Here is a 20,785-nt window from a genome sequence, read left to right as displayed (position 1 = left end):
GACAAAACAGTGCATGTTACACTGCAGGGTTTACAATGTTGAATGAGATTGTAAATATTACCTCCATTGTTTTGTGATGGAAAAATGTAAATATGTTACAAGGATCTAACATCTGGGATGTTGGTTACACACACTACATCACAACACATTTTACCAGAAGTTATTCTCCTAATTGGCATAAAACTCTTCTTAATAGCAGTGAATCACATGATTGCTCTCTGTTCTTCATTTCAAGTCAAACTGATAACGAAGAGGACCACAGAATAGTTGCATAACTGCAATGTACAGCAGATTTTGTTGCACTACTTTACCACCACCTCCAGGGTATCAATTATTTTAATTTGTGCCCCTCTGATCTTCAAGTGAAATTACACCTTGTCCTGGAGCTCTCTGCAGGACATGAGAGGATCAGCTCGAGAGTAATGTTTTCAGCTCTTGACCCATCATTCCACAGCTTCACTACCTCTGCGCTTAAACCAGATTACCACCATGCACGTTAAAGGGCAGTGCTCAGTTTTCCTCTTCTAAAATCTTGTAACATTGCAGATATTTTAATGAAACTTCTCTCTTGCTTGCTGCAGAGGACATTTTGCCGTTCCTGAGTCAAAATGGGCTGAAAAGAACCCACACAGTAAAGTACAGCCAGCGTACTTTATAAAAAAATAGAAAATAAAAAATACTCATTCTGCAGAGAAATGGTCATTGTTTTACTGTTATGGCTACTAAATGAATCAATTAGAGAAAACTAGATATCAAACTATAAAAAGTTATTCTAATTAACTGAATCAAAAGCTGGAATAGTGTCGTTTAATTAAAAACAAAACACATTTGGCCCTTCTCCTTTTGCTCGTTACTCTTACAGCTACTGTTTCTAATTTGGGAGTGTTGGTGATATAGCTGGATTTTTGCTTCCCCCATGTGGCCAAAGAATTGTTTACATTTTCTAAAAAAAGAAAAGAAAAGAAAAGTGGTGCATGCATATGTATTCACACCAATTTTCAGAAATCTCATAATTAGTCCACCTGTGCAATCTCACATAATCTCAGTATTTATCAGGAACATCCCACAGAGCACCATAAAATCCACCATTATAACATGATAACAAATATGGCAGCACAAAAGAAAGACAGAAGAAAAAAAAGAAAGACAACACGTTTGGATTTCCCCAAAATACATGTGGGGAACACCAAACTATATTCCTTCAACAAATGACTATTTTTCTGGCAACTTTTCCAAAAAGCCCAACTCTGTGGAGTGTGCGGTCCTACAGGACAGATACTCCTGCTGTGGAGCTGTCCATCTCCTTCAGGGTTATCTTTGGTCTCTTTGTTGCCTGATTAATCTGATTAATGCCTAATCTGATTTTAATCGCACACAGGTGAACTTAATTTAACAAATGATGTGACATCTGAAGGTAATTGTTCACATCATATCATATTTAGAGGTTTCATAGCAAAAAGGGTAAAACATATGCATGACTATTTTGTGTAGACCCATTACATAAAATCCTGATAAAAAGCCATTTAAATTCAACAAATAAGGAAAAACACCAACAAATTAATATCATTCTTATAATCAAGGCTGTATAGCTTTTTTTATATAATCACTTGTCTTAAGTGCGCAACAGTTACAAAAAAACAAAAAAAACAAGCTACAATCTACATAAAATTGCTTTAAATATAGATTTCAAAAACTGTATTACAGGCCATTTCAGGAAAAGTACAGGCGTAAATGATCAAAAATATAATAATTAAATCAATCAGAGGATCGGCGGTTCGATCCCCAGCTCAGGCTCCACTAGTTTTATTTATTTATTTATTTATTTATTTAGTTGCTTGTTGATGTGTCCTTGAGCAAGACACTTAACCCCAAAATTGCTCCTGTAGGTGTAGAATTGTGATAGAATCTGAATTGTAAGTCGCTTTGGATAAAAGCATCTGCTAAATGACTGTAATGTAATGTAAATGTAATATATATATATGTATATATATTCAAGAAGCCTAGTAGTAATAACGTCTGTGTAGTCAACAACTGTCAAATCAAATAAAGAAAGTACAAATCAATTATATTTTAATAATTATTATTCTCAGTTTTCAAATTTAACTGGATGGATTATAAAGAATACATAGAAATACATAAATAAATGTTCTTCTCATTTCAAGTAAAATAAGGGCTGCATTAAAGAATAACTGACATAACAGAAATCTTTTGAAAAATGTGCATCTTAAAATAAAGTAATTCGTTTTAGAAAAATGAATTTCACTGAATTGCCCTGCAGCTTTAAATTCACTTCATTCAGGTGTGAAGTGATGCCAATCAAAAAAGCCACGATATTATATTTTTCTCATTTAAGAAATGTGTGTGCATGAACTTTATCTGTGGTTATTAAATCACTTGATTCAGCTCTATTCTCTCTGCTATATCTTTCCTCGTGTCTCCCCCTTGTGTCACGGTGTGTGTACATCTCACTCAAGTCAGGAAACTTGTCAGAATACCCATATTTGATTGGCTGAGCTGCATCACGTGATGTGATTTACACCGAATTGGTCGGTGTGTTTCCTGCGCCGCTGAACAAGTGCCGTAAATGCTGGAAAAGAAGCGCTCCGTCAAAATTAAATAGTTCTCAATTATCTATCGGTTTTAGGTCCAGGGTCCGGATACAACTGCGTCTGGGTCCGGACCGCGGTCCGCCAGTTAGTGACCCCTGAAGGTCCTTCTGCAGCATACAGAACCTCCACTGTCCACTAGGTGGCAGCGCGAGACAACACCGGAAATGTCCCACTCGTTATATCAGTTCCTTTAAGGATGTTGAAGTTTTGTAGTTCCTGGGTTGTTGACCTGTCAGCGTTGTAGTACATGCTGTCACTGCTGATACTTTTTCTGTCCTTCACATAGTTGTATTTTCGGCCAATAACACAAGGAGCCTCAGTGCGTCGGACCCACAGGGTTGTTCGTAACGTATTTACCGTTGTTGTTGGTGTCAGCTAACCAGTGAGCTAACGGCTAAAGTTAGCTAACAAGCCGACTAGCTTTACAGCCAGCTTGCTACCTAGCATCCGACAGTAGCAGGGTTAGCTAGCTTTTCTTTTTTTGCTGTTAGTTAGCTAACCTGCATTACGAAGACGCCCAGTCCTGCAAAGCAGCATTCCGGACAAAAGAGTGAACAGTAAGTGACGTTAAGCAGTAACCTAAAGTTGTTAAACGTAAGCTAACATTGCTATTGGGGGTAGTTAGCATATTGATTTTAAGATTTTGTGTAATAGGCGAAAGCGTCCAGTAAGCCAGGGTTTGACAGAAGCTGCACGACCGGTGGCACCAGCGCAACTCATCTGTTAGTTGTTTTACTCATATAATGAACTAACTGTCATTAGTCTAAGGATCCGTGTGTGTATCATGCTAACTCAAGTTAACTTCTGGCATGACTGTGTGACGGTAAGTTAAGTGACATTTTAACAGAAGCGAGAAGCCAGGCATCGGGAACATTGTGTGAAATGCAGTTGAAGCTTGTGGTTCTCAATCTGTGGTCCGGGAATCATCAGGAGCCCGGATTCCAGTGGGCTTTTTGCAAAATTGACAGTTGATCTCTGCATTTTTACTTTTCTGAAAGTACAATAACAGAATACAACATTTACTTTTTAATGGAGCTCCATGTCCACACTGTTGTACCAAGAAATAGTAATATATATATATATATGTACAGCTAACAGTGAGTCATCTTAGAGCTGAAACAATTAGTAGATTGAAAATTGATCGGCATCTGTTTTGATCATCGATGAACCATTTGATTCTTTTATCAAGAAAAATGCCAATCTCTAATTCCACCTTCTCAAAATATGTAGTCGTCATAGCCCTGGTCACAGGTGCCTACTGTAAATATAAGTCTTATTCACTAAAAAAAAAATCAATTTTTCTTACTAAATAAGTTAGCAGGGGCTATCATGAACCTCTGTTGCTTTCTTTTTATAGCAGCCTGTTCAGTTATGATCACATGTGCTGGTCATGTAAATCTCCGCTGTCACTGTGTGAGAGCTCTGCAGGGCTTCTCACTCTCAGCTGTTGCAAATGCCCCGTGTTGGATCAGGTATGTGAGAATGTGTACTGCTACATCTGTCTCTCGTTCCACTGAGTCACACTTTCGTAATTGAACCGCAGCAACAGTCCAGCCAAGGGTTATTAAGTCGTAATAGCAAGTTAAAAGAAGTGACAAGACTAAACATTTAAAAAATGATGAACCCCTCCCTGGTGACCTCTGGCTTCATTTTTGGTGGCGTGATGGAATGTGTGGAATGAGGCAGAGAGTCTTAACCAATTACACAGGAGCCCTTGTGATAGGATATCAACAGGAGTTGCTATTGTTTAAATACCTGATTGGGGTGGATGTCCCATCATCATTGTGGAAGAGGTCTTTGAAGGTGTTTGAAACTCTGTTTAGAGAACTTAATGTCATGTTAAAACTAAAAGACTATTTTAGCTCCCAGTCCTGTTCTACCGGGATACAAAGGACAGTTAGTGGCTCTATTAACTCCGGCTGTTGAACTTAGACTCTTCCAGGTTTATTTGGTTCTGCGTAGATTGTCAGAAGTTGCAAGAAAATTGTCAAATCTGCATCTATTTTGATACATAATTAATAATTTAGTCATATAGTCATATAAAATATGGTTGGGTTTTCAATGTTGTTTGGACAAAACAAGATATTTCAAGACAATGACCATGGGCTAATTATTTTTTACTGTTAAATAATCAGCAGATTAAGTAATGTTTGTTGTTTTCATTCCTTCTTTATGATATCTAGTACAGACACCCAGGATGTTGAGTTTGTTGACATTCTATACATACAATCTTTTCTCGAAACCTTAAACGATTCACCGTGGCTTACTGGGTAGAGAGGGTTGTCCGCCAACCGAAAGGTCACCGGTTCGATCCTCGGCTGCACCGTGTCCTGTGTCGAAGTGTCCCTGAGCAAGACACTGTACCCCTAACTGCTAATAAAGGAATGTTTCTTTCTTAAACAGCATTTAAGTAGCCTTAAATAAACCAGTGTGTGAAGTCACTGGAAAGTCATCCAGCGGACTGTTATGTGACCTACAGAACAAAGTCAGCTGAAATCGGTTGCCAACTAATATGAAAGTTCGCCCACTTGTGGCGGACTGCTGACATGTGGTGAAGGATCTCCTGATGCCAAACTTTATCTCCGTGACTCTTGATTTGTGGGAATATCAGCAGAATCACAGAAGACTGGACATGTTTGATTTTCTCTATGTTTAGGAACAACATGTTCTATCTTGAAGAAACAAGCTTCTATTGTCCAATTGACCTTCATGTGTGTCAGTGAAAGCCTCTATTTATTTATTTATTTATACAATGCTTCCTGGTTCATTGAGCGGAGGCACACACTGTGTTCTCCCTCTGTTATTGGTATCTGTGTGTCCCTTTCTAATCCAAGCAGTGCGTGCTGTATGTGAAGTATGCAGCTGTTTTTTAATTGCATTCGTCTTGGCATTTGACACAGATGGAGGCCCAAAGCTCCAGCGAAATGCTGCTGTCCAGAAAAAGGAGAAGAGAGAGCTCCAACCGGGAGACCGAGGAGGGAGAGAGGCTTGGGAAAATCCCCAGATGTACTGTGGTGAGTCAACTGTGTTCTTTGGCCGCATTGAGCGGCGTGTTTGTCCAGCTGTTCCTAAAGGCTCCGTGCATGCGCTGTTTTCTACATGAATGCATGGTTTTGATTTATCGACAGAAGGATGAAAAGTAAAGTTTTCTCTGCAGAACGTTTATCTGCTTTGTGTGTCAGACCTTATGTTGGCTGATGCGTAGTTTGCAACACAATTCTATTTGATCCAACCAGGAAAAACTATGCTGTACGTCTAAACCTTTTTGTATGAATAGATGAGAACGCTTCCTTGATCTCTAAAATCTTGGGTCCTCTAGGGATTGAAGCACCCTGCACCTTTTGCAGATGAGCTGGTGCGTGACGGTAAACCCTACGAGAGAGTCAGCATGGAGGAGGCTAAGAGGGGAACACACCGTGAGTCCCATTCTTCCAGTCTGCCCGTTGCTGTCTTTCTTTCTTTCCTCTCATAATTCTTACACATTCTGCTTTTCTATTTCTTTATCAGTAAGCTTCTTCTCAGTCACAGAGTACATCTGAACAAACAAGAGTTTTCGGCTCGCTCTGTCCAGAATCAATATGTCTTTCCTCTCTGCATGTCTCGTCTCTCTCTGTGCAGCTAACAGACCGGTGCGAGTGTATGCAGACGGCATCTTTGATGTTTTCCACTCTGGTCACGCCAGAGCGCTCATGCAGGCTAAGTGCCTCTTCCCAAATACACACCTCATCGTAGGAGGTAAGTCTGCGAATGTCTGTGTCACAACAGCAGACCTCTTATCAGCTGCTTCTTTCACAAGTGTGAAGCTTTAAACAATTTCAAACAATAATTTCTTTATTTTCTTTTCAACTATTCAAAGTGTGCAGCGATGACCTGACCCACAAATACAAGGGCTTCACGGTGATGAATGAGGACGAGCGATACGACGCCATCAGACATTGCCGCTATGTTGATGAAGTGGTGCGAAACGCTCCCTGGACACTAACGCCCGAGTTCCTCAAAAAACATCGCGTGAGTGGACGAGACTGAGAAACAGCTGGGTTAAAAGACGAAACGACACAGTTAGAGACACGTGGTCCGTTTTATTCATTGAAATATTGAGTTGTGAGACCGAAAACTGTTGAGGAATTAAAAATGAGTTGACGAAGCCACCGGTCCCTGATCCTCTGTTACCTTTTCCCTGCTATTTTTTTGTGTATTTTGTGTTTTTGCACAATTTGTAGACGTGAATCTGCTGTGTTGATGTGTGTTGTGATGACCTCTCCAGATTGACTTCGTCGCCCATGACGACATCCCATACAGCTCTGCAGGCAGTGATGACGTCTACAAGCACATCAAGGAGGCTGGTGAGTGGCAAAGTAACCAAAGGTGGTGGTGGTGGTAAGCAAGTAATTACAGGATACAGTTCACTATTTACTACTGCTGCCAAAGCACATATGGCACTATATATAGTATAGTGTATAGTACTGCATTTTAAAACATATTTTGATCCTTTTTCTAATTGTTGTGTAACTTTTCATCCCCCTAACCCTCCACAGGTATGTTCGCTCCCACCCAGCGGACAGAGGGCATCTCCACCTCCGACATCATCACACGCATAGTGCGTGACTACGACGTGTACGTCAGACGCAACCTGCAGAGAGGATACACAGCGAAGGAACTCAACGTCAGCTTCATTAATGTACGAAACTGAGCTTTGGTTTAACTGTGTGAGGATCGGTGTGACGGAGCGTCCTCTTTTTTGAAATGTTTGTAACCGTTGCTGTGTCCGCTCTTCATCAGGAGAAGAAGTACCACCTGCAGGAGCGCGTGGACAAGGTGAAGAAGAAGGTACGCGACGTGGAGGAGAAGAGCAAAGAGTTCGTCCAGAAGGTGGAGGAGAAGAGCATCGACCTCATCCAGAAGTGGGAGGAGAAATCCAGGGAGTTCATTGGCAACTTCCTGCAGATGTTTGGCCCCGAGGGAGCTCTGGTGAGGATGTTGGTTTAGTTTGGTCTCTATTTAGCGTTTGATCCGGCAGTGGGACTGAGAACACATCTTGCCGTCACACTGTTGATGTGCTGGGAGAAGCAAGACTTCATCAACTCAGTGACACGCATGTAATAACATGCTAAGGCACACCTGATCATTTTGCTATTATGTTTCTTTGATGGTAATAAATACACGTTTTGGAAAGCCTTCATTATTTGAGTAAACAACTATACTGCGCTTGAAACATAAAGGACTTGAAATTGACCTCACAGCCACAACTTGAAGTATTCTCTGTACCGGTATGAGCTGAACCACTGACTGCATGAAGTATGAAAAACATTCATCAACCTTTAGTATGTTGTCTTATTCTATTCATACATTCAAATTCCTTAAAGGAATAGTTTGACATTTTGGGAAATATACTTATTTAGTTTAGGATACTGACGAGAGAACAGCTAGTGTGTCTTATATAATGTTGCTAAATTTAAAAGGACAAAGTCAAAATGAATATAAAATCCTCACGAACACAATAGTGTAAAGCCACAGAACCTTTGCCTTCTGACGGCAGGTTTTTAGTCCTTCATCCGTCCCGTGTTTCCGCCTCGTGCTCGCATTGAGCCGGTTGTATCCTCGGTTGCTATAACGGAGGATCTCTTTGTGTTTCTGTGTCACATCCACAGAAGCACATGCTGAAGGAAGGGAAGGGCCGCATGCTCCAGGCCATCAGCCCGAGGCAGAGCCCCAACAGCAGCCCCACCCGCGAGGAGCGCTCCCCCTCTCCCACCTTCCGTCTCCCCTTCTTCACCAAGACCTCCCCGCCTCCCTCGCCTCCCCCCCACCACAGCGGGGCCCGCGGGTACCTCATCAGCGAGGACGACGACGAAGAAGAAGACGAAAACTAGAGCGCGTTCGAATCCTTCACAGTCGCTACTAGATACCTGAGCGGTTTTCATCGAGCTCCTGCTTCCATTTCTTTTTGTTTAAGATTTTATTTTTTGTTTTTAAACACTTCAGTGTCATGTTAACAGACGGTTTTGTGCACGGCATTTGTTTTTAACTGCCAGCTTTGTCCTTTTGTTTTTTTCCTGTTTTTGTGTAATGGTCAGTAAAAGTCACCACTAGTCTCATTTATCGCTTCCGATGTGGAGGTCAGTAGTCACTCACTGTCACTTAGGCCTGTTTGCGAGGGTTACTGCTCCATCTGTGACGGTGTTCTCAAGGTAGGCGTCGTAGTGAGGTAGGGGGTTTGAGTTTGTCATGCTTTAGCGGGAGGGCTCGCAGGTTTAGGGTTCACTGGAACAGCACATCTAGTGACGGAGACGCTGTTGAGCATCTCCGGGGGACGTTTTTCAGAGCAGGTCTGAAGCATTCTGCTTATGCTAACAACAAAACCAACCTAACCTTTTTTTTTTAATTAACGGGGAAATTCCAGATTACGTCAAATCTGAGCTGAATCGAGTGTTATGCGTCTTCTAAACAGCAACTTTTCCCCTCAACTTTGTCTGCCTGCTTTCAGGCTGTGTGTGTGTGTGTGTGTGTGTGTGTTTGTGCATGTGATGTTTTTGCTTGCCAGCTCTTACGTCCGCATGCTCACGCGTCTTCTGTCAACCACCTGTTGACAGATTCAGCTTTGACTTTACTGCATTTAATCATAAATTTCATTTTTAAAGTTTTTTGTCTGCTGACAAGAATCGGTCTTTAGAAGACTAGTTATAACTGGACGCCTTTCTCGTGGCGTAAAAAGAAGGTTCTGCAACGACGACCCATTTAAATGTTGATGTTTGTAGATTTCATCTTTCCTTTCATCCTCTGTACAGATAATATGAATCTTTGTTTAGAGATGCGTTTACCCCTCGAGCAATGAATCAAGATAAGCAAGTTATATATAAGTATATACATAGATATGATTCTTTTTATAATGCAGATCACCTGGGCCTGGAGGGAAGTAATAACTTCCATCTGATACGTGTGAAAACTTTAGAAAGTAAGAAGTTTTCATACATCAAAGCAGACCTGAGAACTGTACCAATGCCCCAATCCTCATAACAAAGGACATCTTTTGTTTAGTTGAAGTCATAAGCACACTTTTCTGATCATGGCCTCGTCATTAGTAGCACACACACATATACGTGGGATACACAAGGCCGTCCAAAACATTCGGGGCTTTTTTCCAACATCCGTTTAAAGATGCCTTTTGTCAGACTGCAGTGTGTCACATGGTGGTGTGAGGGGCTTAGGTTTCTGTATCGGATCAACGTTCATGTAGCTACCTCCTCTTTCCCCGAACTAATTCCTGAGATGAGCACAAAGTTCGAGCATTCATTTTTCCTTTCTGAACCGTTGTTGCAGCACTGAAGCAATGCGACTGGGTCGAAGAGATTTTCCAGCCTCCGTGTGTGTGTGTGTGTGTGTGCGTGTGTGCGTGTGTCCTGCATCTCCAGTGATTAATGCATGTGCTGTGTCTCCTATGTTACTGGAAAATGTCACCATCACAGGTGATCTGATGATGTAATGCAATACTGTCGTGATGACTCTAATATAGATGTTGGATTGATCTGTTCTAGGCTTGGTTTCCCAAAAACAACTTAAATCTATTTCTGCTGCGGTCACACAGACCGCCTGTTCTTGTAAATCTGATTTCTAAGATTGGGGGAAATAACTCTACTACTAACTCCACTACTGCTAGATACAAATGTAAGTGTTTTAATCATGTTATTTTACTCTTCGGGGTTATTTTGTTTAATGTCCTGGATGTAGAGGAAGGGCAAGACAGAAAAAATTTATTAAAACATGTTGGCCAAAGCATTTGACCAATTATTTTGTCTCCTGTGGTTTTATGGAACTGTTTTCCTGGATTATGTATTCTGAGTTTATTCAAATCAGTTTTGTTTCCCTTCAAAATGTGAAAAAAAAAAAAAAAAAAAAGTGTTGAGCCAATATGTTTCTCAAATGAGTGGACAGGATGAAAACTGGACTAACCAGAGCCATGCTGTAACCAATATCGCCCCAAATCTGCTGTTCCTACACCAGCCCCGCCCTCATTTCAGACATCAGGAAAGAGAACACACACTGAGGGGAGGCGTGCTCAGTTACATAGTCAGATTTTATTGGACAGAACGGTCACCAGGGCTACAAACATGACGAAGCAGATAGTGACGAGGCAAACACCAGGGGGAGACTTCACCTCACTGCAAACACTCCCACTGTCACAACCCCCCCCCCCAACAGCATCTTTGAACCAAAACAGTGTGACAGAGTTGATCTCGGTGCTTAAGAAACAGGAAGATTGGGTCACAAACTAGCTTATAGGGATGATGGTCAGACTTCTAAACTGTAACGTCCCCCTATGCTTTAACTGTACTCGCCGGATGCTGGTAAAACTAGTGGGAAAGAACCAATACTCAAATCTGCAGCCTCCAGAAAATACAAAAAACAGCTTCGGTCACCATCCACTCCTTCTGCTTTCTAACTACCCAGAAGAGACTTTAAGTCGGGCCGTTTGAGTCCACAACACAGAATCAAACATCTCAATTTGAAAGGGGTAGACTCTACCGAGACACAAGTTCATTCACAAGAACAATATCGGGATTCAGTTAAACCACAACAGCTACAAATCATCTTACAAGGGATTACCTCTAGGACTTGTGGGACTTCTAAAGTAACTGGAGAGTAGATAGTGGAATAATAACACTTAAACACGAGAGAGCGTCTCCAGTCCTCTCCCCCTGGTCCCCATCTGCCTCACTCGTCTCTTTTCTTTCAGACACCAGTTGGTTTTACAGGTTTACTCATCACTACGAGATAGATACGATACAATGGTTCACATTTTGCATATATCTGTGCATCATATCATATTTACTTTATTTTTTATTTTTTTTTATTTTTAAACAATGTAATTCAATCTCCAACACTTAGTTAGGGAGGGGTGGAGATGGTTGGGGGGGGTGTATGAGATAAGCTATAAGGATTGAGGGGGACAAGAGAGACAAAGTAGGGGGCGGGGCAGGAGAAGAAAAAACGAATGTTAACAGGATCGACGGGAGGAAAAGTGGTCACTGCGCTGCCTGGAGCGGGCGGAACTTTAGCAGCGCGTTTCGTAGATGCCGGAGCGGCCGATGTACCGCACCCATTTGATGACGTCATGGTCACTGTAGTTGAGCTTGGACTCAAACACCTTCAAGTAGCGCACCTTCAGACCAGAGGGAGCAAAGGGAACCTGCAGAGACGAGAAGAGAGGCAAAGACGTGTCTGGGCATGCTGGGAGCTGTAGGCCACACAGGTCGCTGGTTCTTACTCTGGGCGTGATCATCAAGTGAGCTCTGAGCAGGAAGTGTGTGTGTGTGTGTGTGTGTGTGTGTGTACCTCAGTAAGAAGGTTGTGATTTGCATGAATGTTACTGGGATTACATTTATTGCATAGTCCATCCGTTTGGTTGCCAACTCCCAAAGTACAGCAAGCAAATAGAATCTCTCATATTTAAATCGGGCAGTAAAGCCTAACTTTAAATCTGTTCACCAACTGCAGTTTCTTTCAAATTCGACACATTATGTGTTCTGACCTCAAAGTTCATAGAGATGGGAGGCCTCGCCCATTTCTTCTTATCGTTGGTCGGCAGCAGCTCGATCTCAGCGCTGATCTGAGACTCCTTCATCCCAGCCATGCGTTTGATCCTACACACACACACACACATTTTGTAAGTGTTGTACAGGTTTCAGCAACAACAAATCCAAATTTTAAAACTCTCACGAGAAGTACAAAAAGGGTAAACAGACTGTTAATCATTAACCTGACAAGGAGAGTTTGGTTGCATCTTCACTACTCACTTCCATACGATGGCGTTCTCGCTGGCCTTGTACTTGGCTTTTCCCTTCATACAAATCACCTGCACGCCGCTAGTGTTGAGGGGTGTCGGGATACGCACCTGAGGAGTTGATAATGAAGAGGAGCAAAACTTTTAACACATTACGGCAATCAAACGTCACGCGTCAATCTCCGATCACATTTGTTCATGTTCGCGCTGCGAGTAGAAATGTACCTCAGTGTGCTGCTAAGGGTTGTTAGCATTCATTAGCATCTGGACTTTGATAAGAGCTCACCTCGATCTTTTGGGCCAGCAGCGAGGGTTTGAAGTTGGACTTGATGACCACCTTAACCTCCAGTTTGGTGCGCCCAACCTCCCGGACGAGAGGAATTACTCGAAACGGCAGGATGATGTCTTTAGTGGTGCGATACCTGTAAAGAGGGGAGAGGAGAAAAGTGCTTCATGCTCCAAAATTATTTGGGTTTTACAAAAGCAGAAAAAAGGATTTCCTTCCGTTGTTTCGGTGCCGTTCTCAAAATACCACGAGGACACAAACTAGCATACGTTACTTTAAATACGAGTGTCAATCATGGCCTGTGACCACCCCCTCTTATCTCTTATCTGGACAATTTAATAATAATAACAATAAATAAATGCTTTGAAAATATTTGTATCCACTGACCTCATGAGCTCATACTCTCCATCGGGGGGGATGAAGCTGATGCTGCGCTCCGAGTCAAACTTACTGAGACGCACACACTGGTGGAAAGTGCAGTCGTCGATGGCTATGGACTGCTTCCCACTGTCGGGAGAAAAATACATCAGACACACACGAGACGATGCAACATTAGTTCACTTGTTTATCACTATTAAACTATATCTAATGATTATGATAAAACCATTACTCTCCCTCAATTAAAGACCATAATTTAAAACAAAGGAGGACACATGGGAACACAACTGCTAGTCTCGAGACATTAAACCTGGTGGAAGTTGCAGTAACACAAAACACAGTCCCTGTTAGATGTTAGATGGGTAATCAAACAAAACTAACCATTCCATAAAATAGGGACACAACACTGAAGAGTTAACAAGGTATTGTTTGATTTGTGCATGAGATGATTCTTAATGTGCTGAAGGGCTTAGACAAGACCTGTGTGTGTGTGTGTGTGTGTGTGTGTGTGTGTGTGTGTGTGTGCGTGTGCGTGTGCGTGTGTGGAGGTGGCAGAAGGTGAGGACACTTGTCAGTACAGTACCTTCCTCCCCCTAAATCACTGAGGTACAGCACATAGAAAAGAAAGAGAGGGAAAGAAAGGAGAGATGCATCCAAAGGAAAGAAAAATCAAAAAATAAATTGCACAGCCCGTCTTTGTTGTAAAACAGCAAGACAACGCTCATAACAAAGACAACGCTCATAACAAAGACAAGGGGCTAACAGACAAGGTGGTCTCTTAAAGTTTCACTCAACAACGAATTTTCATTGTCAGGGTTTCCAAGATGGAAAGAATATAGAAAAGCACCATACTCAAAGAATCAGAGTTGACTTACAGCCTCGCTTATCAAAATATGGTTTCAGATATTCAACGTGCCGTCTGCTTGTTGGCTCACTCACCTCTTCCCTGCGTCGTCAGATGTGGCGGCTCCCTTGCCCTGCTTGTCGATGACAATCTTGTCGTTCATGCCGAATTTGCACTCCGGCATTCCGCTCAGGTAGCTCTTCATCACCACTCGGCCCGACACGTGGGCACTGAGGACCTGGCCTGGACAGGACGGGAAATACAAATCATGTTTATCTCCACTTTGTTGTTTCGGGGACTTAAAAACAAGACAAAAAAAAAAAAAAAAAAAAGGTCTGGACTTCTAAATATTCTTAGCTGAGAAAAACTATTTTCTCCATCTGAAGCTCCCTCCAAACCCATATGCTGAGGAAGATGTGCGACATGTGACCGAAAGCACATCACAACAGCTACCAAACATTTGTTTTTGTATATTCACAAACATGTATGTACATATTAACTAGGAGAGACGAGGCCTTATAGACGGACCTTGTGGGGACATGAGCAGGTTGACGCTCTCCAGTACGTCCAGGAACAGCTCATTGCGGCGATACTTGATGCCTTCGCGACGCCAGCCGATCTGCCCCGTCACCTGGCTGGTGATCTGAGACTGCTCCTCTTTTGTCTGGGAGGCAGGGAGAGAAACTGTATCACTACCAACAAAGAAGAGACGGCTGACAAATGAACGAGGACAATGAGAAGGGATCGTTAGCGCTACAGGGTTCCATACGTGGGATCAAATGGATCGTTGGTTATTACCTGGTGCTGAATCAGGAAGTGTCCAAGATCAGAGTTCAGGGCAAACAAGGAGAGAAAAACAGAAACATATTGACCAGTTCAATTTAGATAATGATGCCAAAATGCCAGCGTTACAGATTTCCTTTATGTTTTGTACAATTTGCATGAACTGAACATTACAACCTTCATGGCGGTACTAGTACGAGACTCACTGACCTGTCCCTTAATGCCCTGCTGGGTGATGAAGGTCTTCAGAGCTCCAGTCTCTGAGTTCTGGGGGTATCCAAAGTCCAAGATCTCTGTGTGAACACAAACAGATAACCGCCGGTGAGAGATAAGACGGGCAGGAGAAATAAAAAAAAAAACTAGGACATGGAATGATGGAAAGAACCCGAGTCCACCGAGTGAGATATTATATTTCACTGGGAGAACAAACACAAAAAAACATCACTATTAATATATATATATATATATATATATATATATATAAATAATGTAAATTCTCGTCTTTTTTACCATCCAGCAGCTCGTAGATGAGTACAAAGTTGTTCTTGATGTTCTCCTCGCTGATCTTGCCGAAGTAGGCCGTCATGACGTCGCACATCTTGTAAAGGAACTCGAACACCATGGCGGCGTTGACATTTTGCTTGGTGACCGCCGCCAACCAGATGTTGGAGCGCTTGACGTGGAAGAAGCTGGTTCGGGCGATGTTGGTCACCGGGGATCGAACCTGCTGCCGGGCGTGAATCACGTTCACGCGGAACGCGTCCACCGCGTTACGCCTGAGAGGGGGAGGGGGGGGGGGGGACGAGAGACACAGACCTTTGAGTCGGGAGTTGAGAGAATCGTTTCAGGATTTTACAGAACAGTGAGACTGTCAACACTCTCCCACCCTGTGGAAATATTTGCTTTGAAGTTTGATGTCCAGTTCTGCAGTGGACTCGGAGTAAATAACCCCTTCAGACCTCAACAGCATATCCACCCATGTCAGGGAATGAGCCATTATCAGAAAGAGTTGCTGCGTTTAGGCGAGACAATGAGTGCTGTTTTGTGTAAATGGGGATAATTACCAGGAGGGAGAGGGACACCCAGGATACAGCATCATAATTATATGGACTCCATGGGAACAAAAATAAGGTGCAACAATGTATTGTCCAAATGTGATTCAAGATGGGCTATTTTTGTTTTTAAAACATTTGACGGGCTACATTTATATTCAGTTTTGATAATGTTTACCTTTAAGCATAGCGTAGTGCCCCGATTCATGTGGATTTATGAGTAACAGGGCAGAGGATGCAGCATGTTCCGACAGGAATACTAAATCCTCCTGAGAACTACGAGAGGTCCAAACCGTCGATCTTAGAGATATTCAAGACTACTTTTATCTAATATTATTAATGTTAAAACAAACCAAGCCTGCGGGTTAAACATGTAGCCGCCCTCTTACTGATTGCTCCAGTTTGAAATGGACTCGAGACAGACAGGTGGCAGCCTTCTTGGTTGAACTCGCATACGTTTAAAAGATTGAGGAATTCAATGAGTCAACTTTTGTGTCAACTTTTGAATGACAACAAAGAATACAATAATGTCAAGGCTAAGAGGCTGCCATGATGTCTGCCTGCTGCAATATTAACAATTAACACCTTCCAAAAATTATTTTTCTTTGAATTGTATCAAACGTCAACAACATTTTAACCACACCCAAACTCGTAGTTGATTGCAGCAGATTTTACCCAATTCAAGGCCCACCTCTACAAATGAGACCCAGTCAAATGAACCTAGAATGATCGATACAGTCTCTCAACTTCTTTATGAAAGACCGGAGAAGAATCCGAGGATCAGAGGACTGAACCGACCATCATACCCCATGCTCAAGACTACATGCTGAGGCACTAGTGGGGCTGTTTGTGAGCATCCGGACTCATAGAAGGGCTCCGGTAGTGGCTGAATGTATCGGCTCCGTCTGTTGGATCTCAGTATCAGGTGGTGTATTCATCACTGTAACGTCATGACAGGTGACTCATGCTTAAGAGGAAGTATCGGGACGTTGACCTGTGGAATCGATGGGCATGCAGTCGGGGGTTTCAGGGGCGGTCATTGATCGGTGGCCATGAGAGAAGGGGGGAGGGGGGGGGGGGGTCATGCTTGATAGGCTGGAGCATCTCTTACCTATTCCTACAGGGGCCAAGATGGACAGATGGAGGAAAATGGTGATACAGAGGATAGAGAGGAAAAAAGGATGAAGTAAAAAAGGAGAGGAAAGAGACAAAAATGCACAAAGACATTTTCGTGCATCACGTACACAGACAGAGTGAGTAACATGGTGTCCATTACGACGCCATCATTGGGACTGAATATGTTGGGAACAAGTCAGCTGCACTATAATGCTCTTGAATCTATATCTGTTGCAATATAAAACAGGTGCGACCATAGATGTCGACACAACATTACGGCACATACACCGCAACAATACGCCTGGTTTACTCTGAGCTGCTGCAGCAACAGAGAGGACCAACAGTCTGAGGAGGCAGAGGAAAGCAGACGCACAGTATTTGTGCCACTGCTGATAAGAAATAAAGCAACCGCATTTACTTTACTGATTGCCGATTACAAGATAGAGATCCTCACACATATACGTCTGCATGACACAAACCTACAGACCTTACATTGATCAAACTGAGTATTAAATGGCATCCTAGTGGCTCAGTCTGCTGATGAACCGTGTTATACATACCATTCTGTCCTTATCTCCTCTATCCTTACGATAACTACAGCGAGACGTTAAAGGATTAGAAATGCCTGAAGGGTCTACACAAACAATAACCTACTGACCCCAGCGCTGCTGCTGCGGTGACCATAACTGACAGAAGAAAATCCATTTCTAGCATTGTGCCCGCTCTGCACCTTGCCAACCCTCACTGTGTACATCTACAAGGCCCTGGACTGGTGTCTGTACTCGACTCAATCCCTGAATGTGGTTCACACAAAACAGGATGTGATAAGAGGGCGCAAGCATGGAGACCTGGTATGTCCATTAAAAGTGAATCACATTAACAATGTGTCAAAAACAAAAACAAACAAATAAGGAAGAGGAAAGGAAGACAGACAGTGTAAAAGTCAGATCGTCACAGTATGTAGCCTATTACAGCTTTGTTTAGTCTTAGGCAGCGGGAACAACTTTACCTCTTTACCAAACACTCAAGCCTCAGTAGTTTTTAACTCTATTTACCTCCTGATTTATTCTTTTTAAGCTATTTTAACTCGTTTTTCCCCCAACCAGGCAATGATTAATTGCGAATCCATCCATGCCAACCCTAAGAAAATGATTTTCTTCATGGAGAAGAAAGAGGCATCTGTTGTTCAATCAGCATCTCATTTCCATATGGTACAGATAAAAAAAATCCTCCGCACCTAATCTTTTACATACAGGAGAAGGTGTGGCTTGATAAGCACGAATGAAAGTGAACAGCATCATTACCTCATATAACATGAAAAATATTGAATGAGCAGGTTGTGTATAATGGTACTTTTGCATTGTTTTTAATTTTTTTTTTTATTATAGTCTCTTGCGTTTTATTATTTAGTTATTGGGAGAATAATTGCATCATTGATTCATGTTTTGGTATTTGTAAATAAATACAATTTATTCTAAATCATACCAACTTGGTGTTCTTTGTCGAAGGGCTAGTAACCTTGTCCTAAATATAATCCTGGTTTAGCTATTTTTTAAACACATTTTAAAGGAGATAACAAAACAGACAAATGTAAACTACTTAGCCAGGAAGAGGGACAAAATTCCCTCTCATCCCTTCAGAATGAATCCCCCCCCCCCCCCCGCTGGATCATGCCCCTCTCACTGACACGAGGTTCCTCATAACTAAGCAGTGTTGCAGCGTTGCTCCAGTGAAACATACCCGATGTCATCTCGGTAGACCCGGGAGATGAGGACCTCCCCCTTGTGGTTGTAGATGAACAATCCTCCGATCATTGTGGCTGCTTCTCAGTCCCAGCTGGCCATGGTGAAAACAAACCCCGCCTGAGAAGAGCACGAGATAGCAGGAAGGAAACAGGGAAAGCAAAAAGAAGGGGCGATAGAGAAGTGAAGTGAAGGCAGTGACCAACAGCACAGGGAAGCGCTTGTCCTTCACATCCGCTTTCTCAGACTCTCTCTCACGCACACACCACTCTATTGCCAATTGAATATACCCTGCAGCTGCCCCCACTGTGGGGACTCATTTTTGTTACGTGCATGTGCATACACACAGAAAATGCACTCCAATACAGGCTGAAGAGACTCCACTACCACCACCCTCACCACAGTCAAAGCCTGGTTTCCTTCCATAGTAAGATTAGCAGCAGATTAGCAGCCCCCAGGTTGAAGCAGCACACCATCAAGTAGCCAGCTACAAATCTGTTGTTCTTGCCGAGTTGCACTTTACTACGAGGTGCAGCCTGGATCTGGTTGGACTAAATAAAGCATGACATCTAAAGTCAGATTAAAACCTAAAGACCGCACAATTCATTTAGAGGCGGTGCGGTTGTCTTGGACAAACAAATCACATCAATTTCCTCTCATTCAAGAATGAAGCTTCTGCAAACCAGGGGATGAAGGACGTGCCTGAAATTCCTCGAAGACAGAGGCCAGACAACTCGAATACACGCGGTGCCGAGAGGAAGTGTACCACACAATCATATGTTCAAGAGCAGTAAAACAATTTATCCGGGTCGTGACCGAATACACCGTGCACAAGACCGGAGCGAGTTAAATCGCCCTTTTATTGGCCGAAGTCAAGATGTCTGCTCACTCGGGCCATGTCCTAACGTTCATACATTTTTCATATTTCCCTCAATTGTTCCTCGACTGGTTAGTAACATGTTGGCTTGAGACACTTTTAAGAAGGACCGTTAGTGGCGATAACATTGATGGAGGCTCGACCTTCAGCTAAGATCAGAGTGATGGAGAATAGACCGAGTGAGAGGTAGCTAGCTAATTTAGCTTAAGATAGCAGGATAGCTGACGGAGATGTTCAGCCAACTGGCGTCGAGTCGTGCGAGATGTTTCACGGACTTCCGGAGAAAATTAAAAGCAAACCGTTTGACGTCCATTTGACATGCAACACTTACGTTATTAACTATCGACAACTTACACATTTAAAATTAGAGCACGGACTGTCCCCAACACATCAAATAGTTTATAAATTGCAGAAATTACAAACTCTATGCTTTTATTTTTTTAGGAGAAAACCCGCCTCTAGTTCGTGATGCAACGTTCCGCTGCTAGCTTGACGTTAGCTGACGCAGCGGCAGCTAACGTTGCTAATGATAGCATCGCCCCCCGATTGTAACAGTTTTCGCCGGCTTTCCGAAACGTTTATCGGGATACATTTGATCATTTCTGACGAGAAACATGTACTCGTCTCGACCTTGGTGAACTTACCCTAGTTCTCTCGCGAACGCCACCAGTGTGATGCTCCGCGCTCGGCCTCGGGTATAGCTTTATGGCAAGATCCAGTAGGTTCCCGGTTCACACACCCGCTAATTCCGCTCCTTCCCCCTCTTCCTCTGGTAGCTGTCAGCTGACCCGCCGTCCTTACGCACAGCCGTTCCGCTGTGACAGGAAAAGGCGCGGCTGGAGCGATGTGTAAACCGCACCCAGGCCATGTTATGATAAGCTGTAAAGCCAACGGGTCAATTATTTATTTTATGGTAGTTCATTAATGGTTATGTTTGTGATAATTAACGTTGTACAGGGCAAGCACGGTGGGGTAATCCCTTTTATAAAATTGACCGGGTTGGCATGTATTCAACTTGCTTAGTTAAATGTTCTTGAGTAACACAGGGGTATATTCCTCTTTAGCTCCCCGGACAGTTCTTTAAATCCCACCTTCACTGAATGGAATTAGGAAACAGGGAATTTGTTTTTCTTTAAAGAAAATGGTTGTGTGGGTGGTCTTTTTTTATTCTGCCATGCAGAGTCCATCTGCTCCAACTCTACTTTTTTTGTCCAAGTTGAATCAAACCACCTCTCTACAAGAGTCTCCCCCCAAACCACAGGGAACATTTTTGCATAAGGTCATTCAGTTGTGAAGCAAATCTAAATGAACACAGGCTGA

At 42.8% G+C, this 20,785-nt stretch overlaps 2 protein-coding genes across 2 annotated transcripts; one reads left to right on the top strand and one right to left on the bottom strand.

The window, feature by feature from the left end:
• The first annotated feature begins 2,808 nt into the window (after positions 1-2,808).
• Positions 2,809-10,789, top strand: pcyt1aa (phosphate cytidylyltransferase 1A, choline a). The gene is made up of 9 exons (XM_076097874.1): positions 2,809-3,166; positions 5,510-5,623; positions 5,929-6,025; positions 6,228-6,344; positions 6,466-6,617; positions 6,874-6,952; positions 7,145-7,287; positions 7,389-7,577; positions 8,258-10,789. Exons 2-9 carry the CDS (start codon positions 5,510-5,512, stop codon positions 8,477-8,479), a joined length of 1,113 nt encoding a protein of 370 aa, XP_075953989.1. The 5' UTR covers positions 2,809-3,166; the 3' UTR covers positions 8,480-10,789.
• On the bottom strand, positions 10,663-20,268 carry LOC142956337 (AP-2 complex subunit mu-A-like). Its single transcript, XM_076097875.1, has 13 exons — positions 20,110-20,268; positions 18,587-18,708; positions 15,189-15,454; positions 14,889-14,971; positions 14,694-14,699; positions 14,424-14,559; positions 13,991-14,138; positions 13,635-13,652; positions 13,061-13,180; positions 12,674-12,809; positions 12,401-12,498; positions 12,136-12,247; positions 10,663-11,793 (listed from the first exon to the last, which is right to left on the bottom strand). Exons 2-13 carry the CDS (start codon positions 18,658-18,660, stop codon positions 11,659-11,661), a joined length of 1,332 nt encoding a protein of 443 aa, XP_075953990.1. The 5' UTR covers positions 18,661-18,708; positions 20,110-20,268; the 3' UTR covers positions 10,663-11,658.
• Between the last annotated feature and the right edge of the window lie 517 nt (positions 20,269-20,785).

Source organism: Anarhichas minor, unplaced genomic scaffold (assembly GCF_050575085.1).
Source record: "Anarhichas minor isolate MPS153535 unplaced genomic scaffold, ASM5057508v1 ptg000024l, whole genome shotgun sequence".
NCBI classification, from domain to species: domain Eukaryota; kingdom Metazoa; phylum Chordata; class Actinopteri; order Perciformes; family Anarhichadidae; genus Anarhichas; species Anarhichas minor.
Note: the sequence above shows the minus strand (reverse complement) of the source record. Positions and strands in the feature narration are given on the sequence as shown.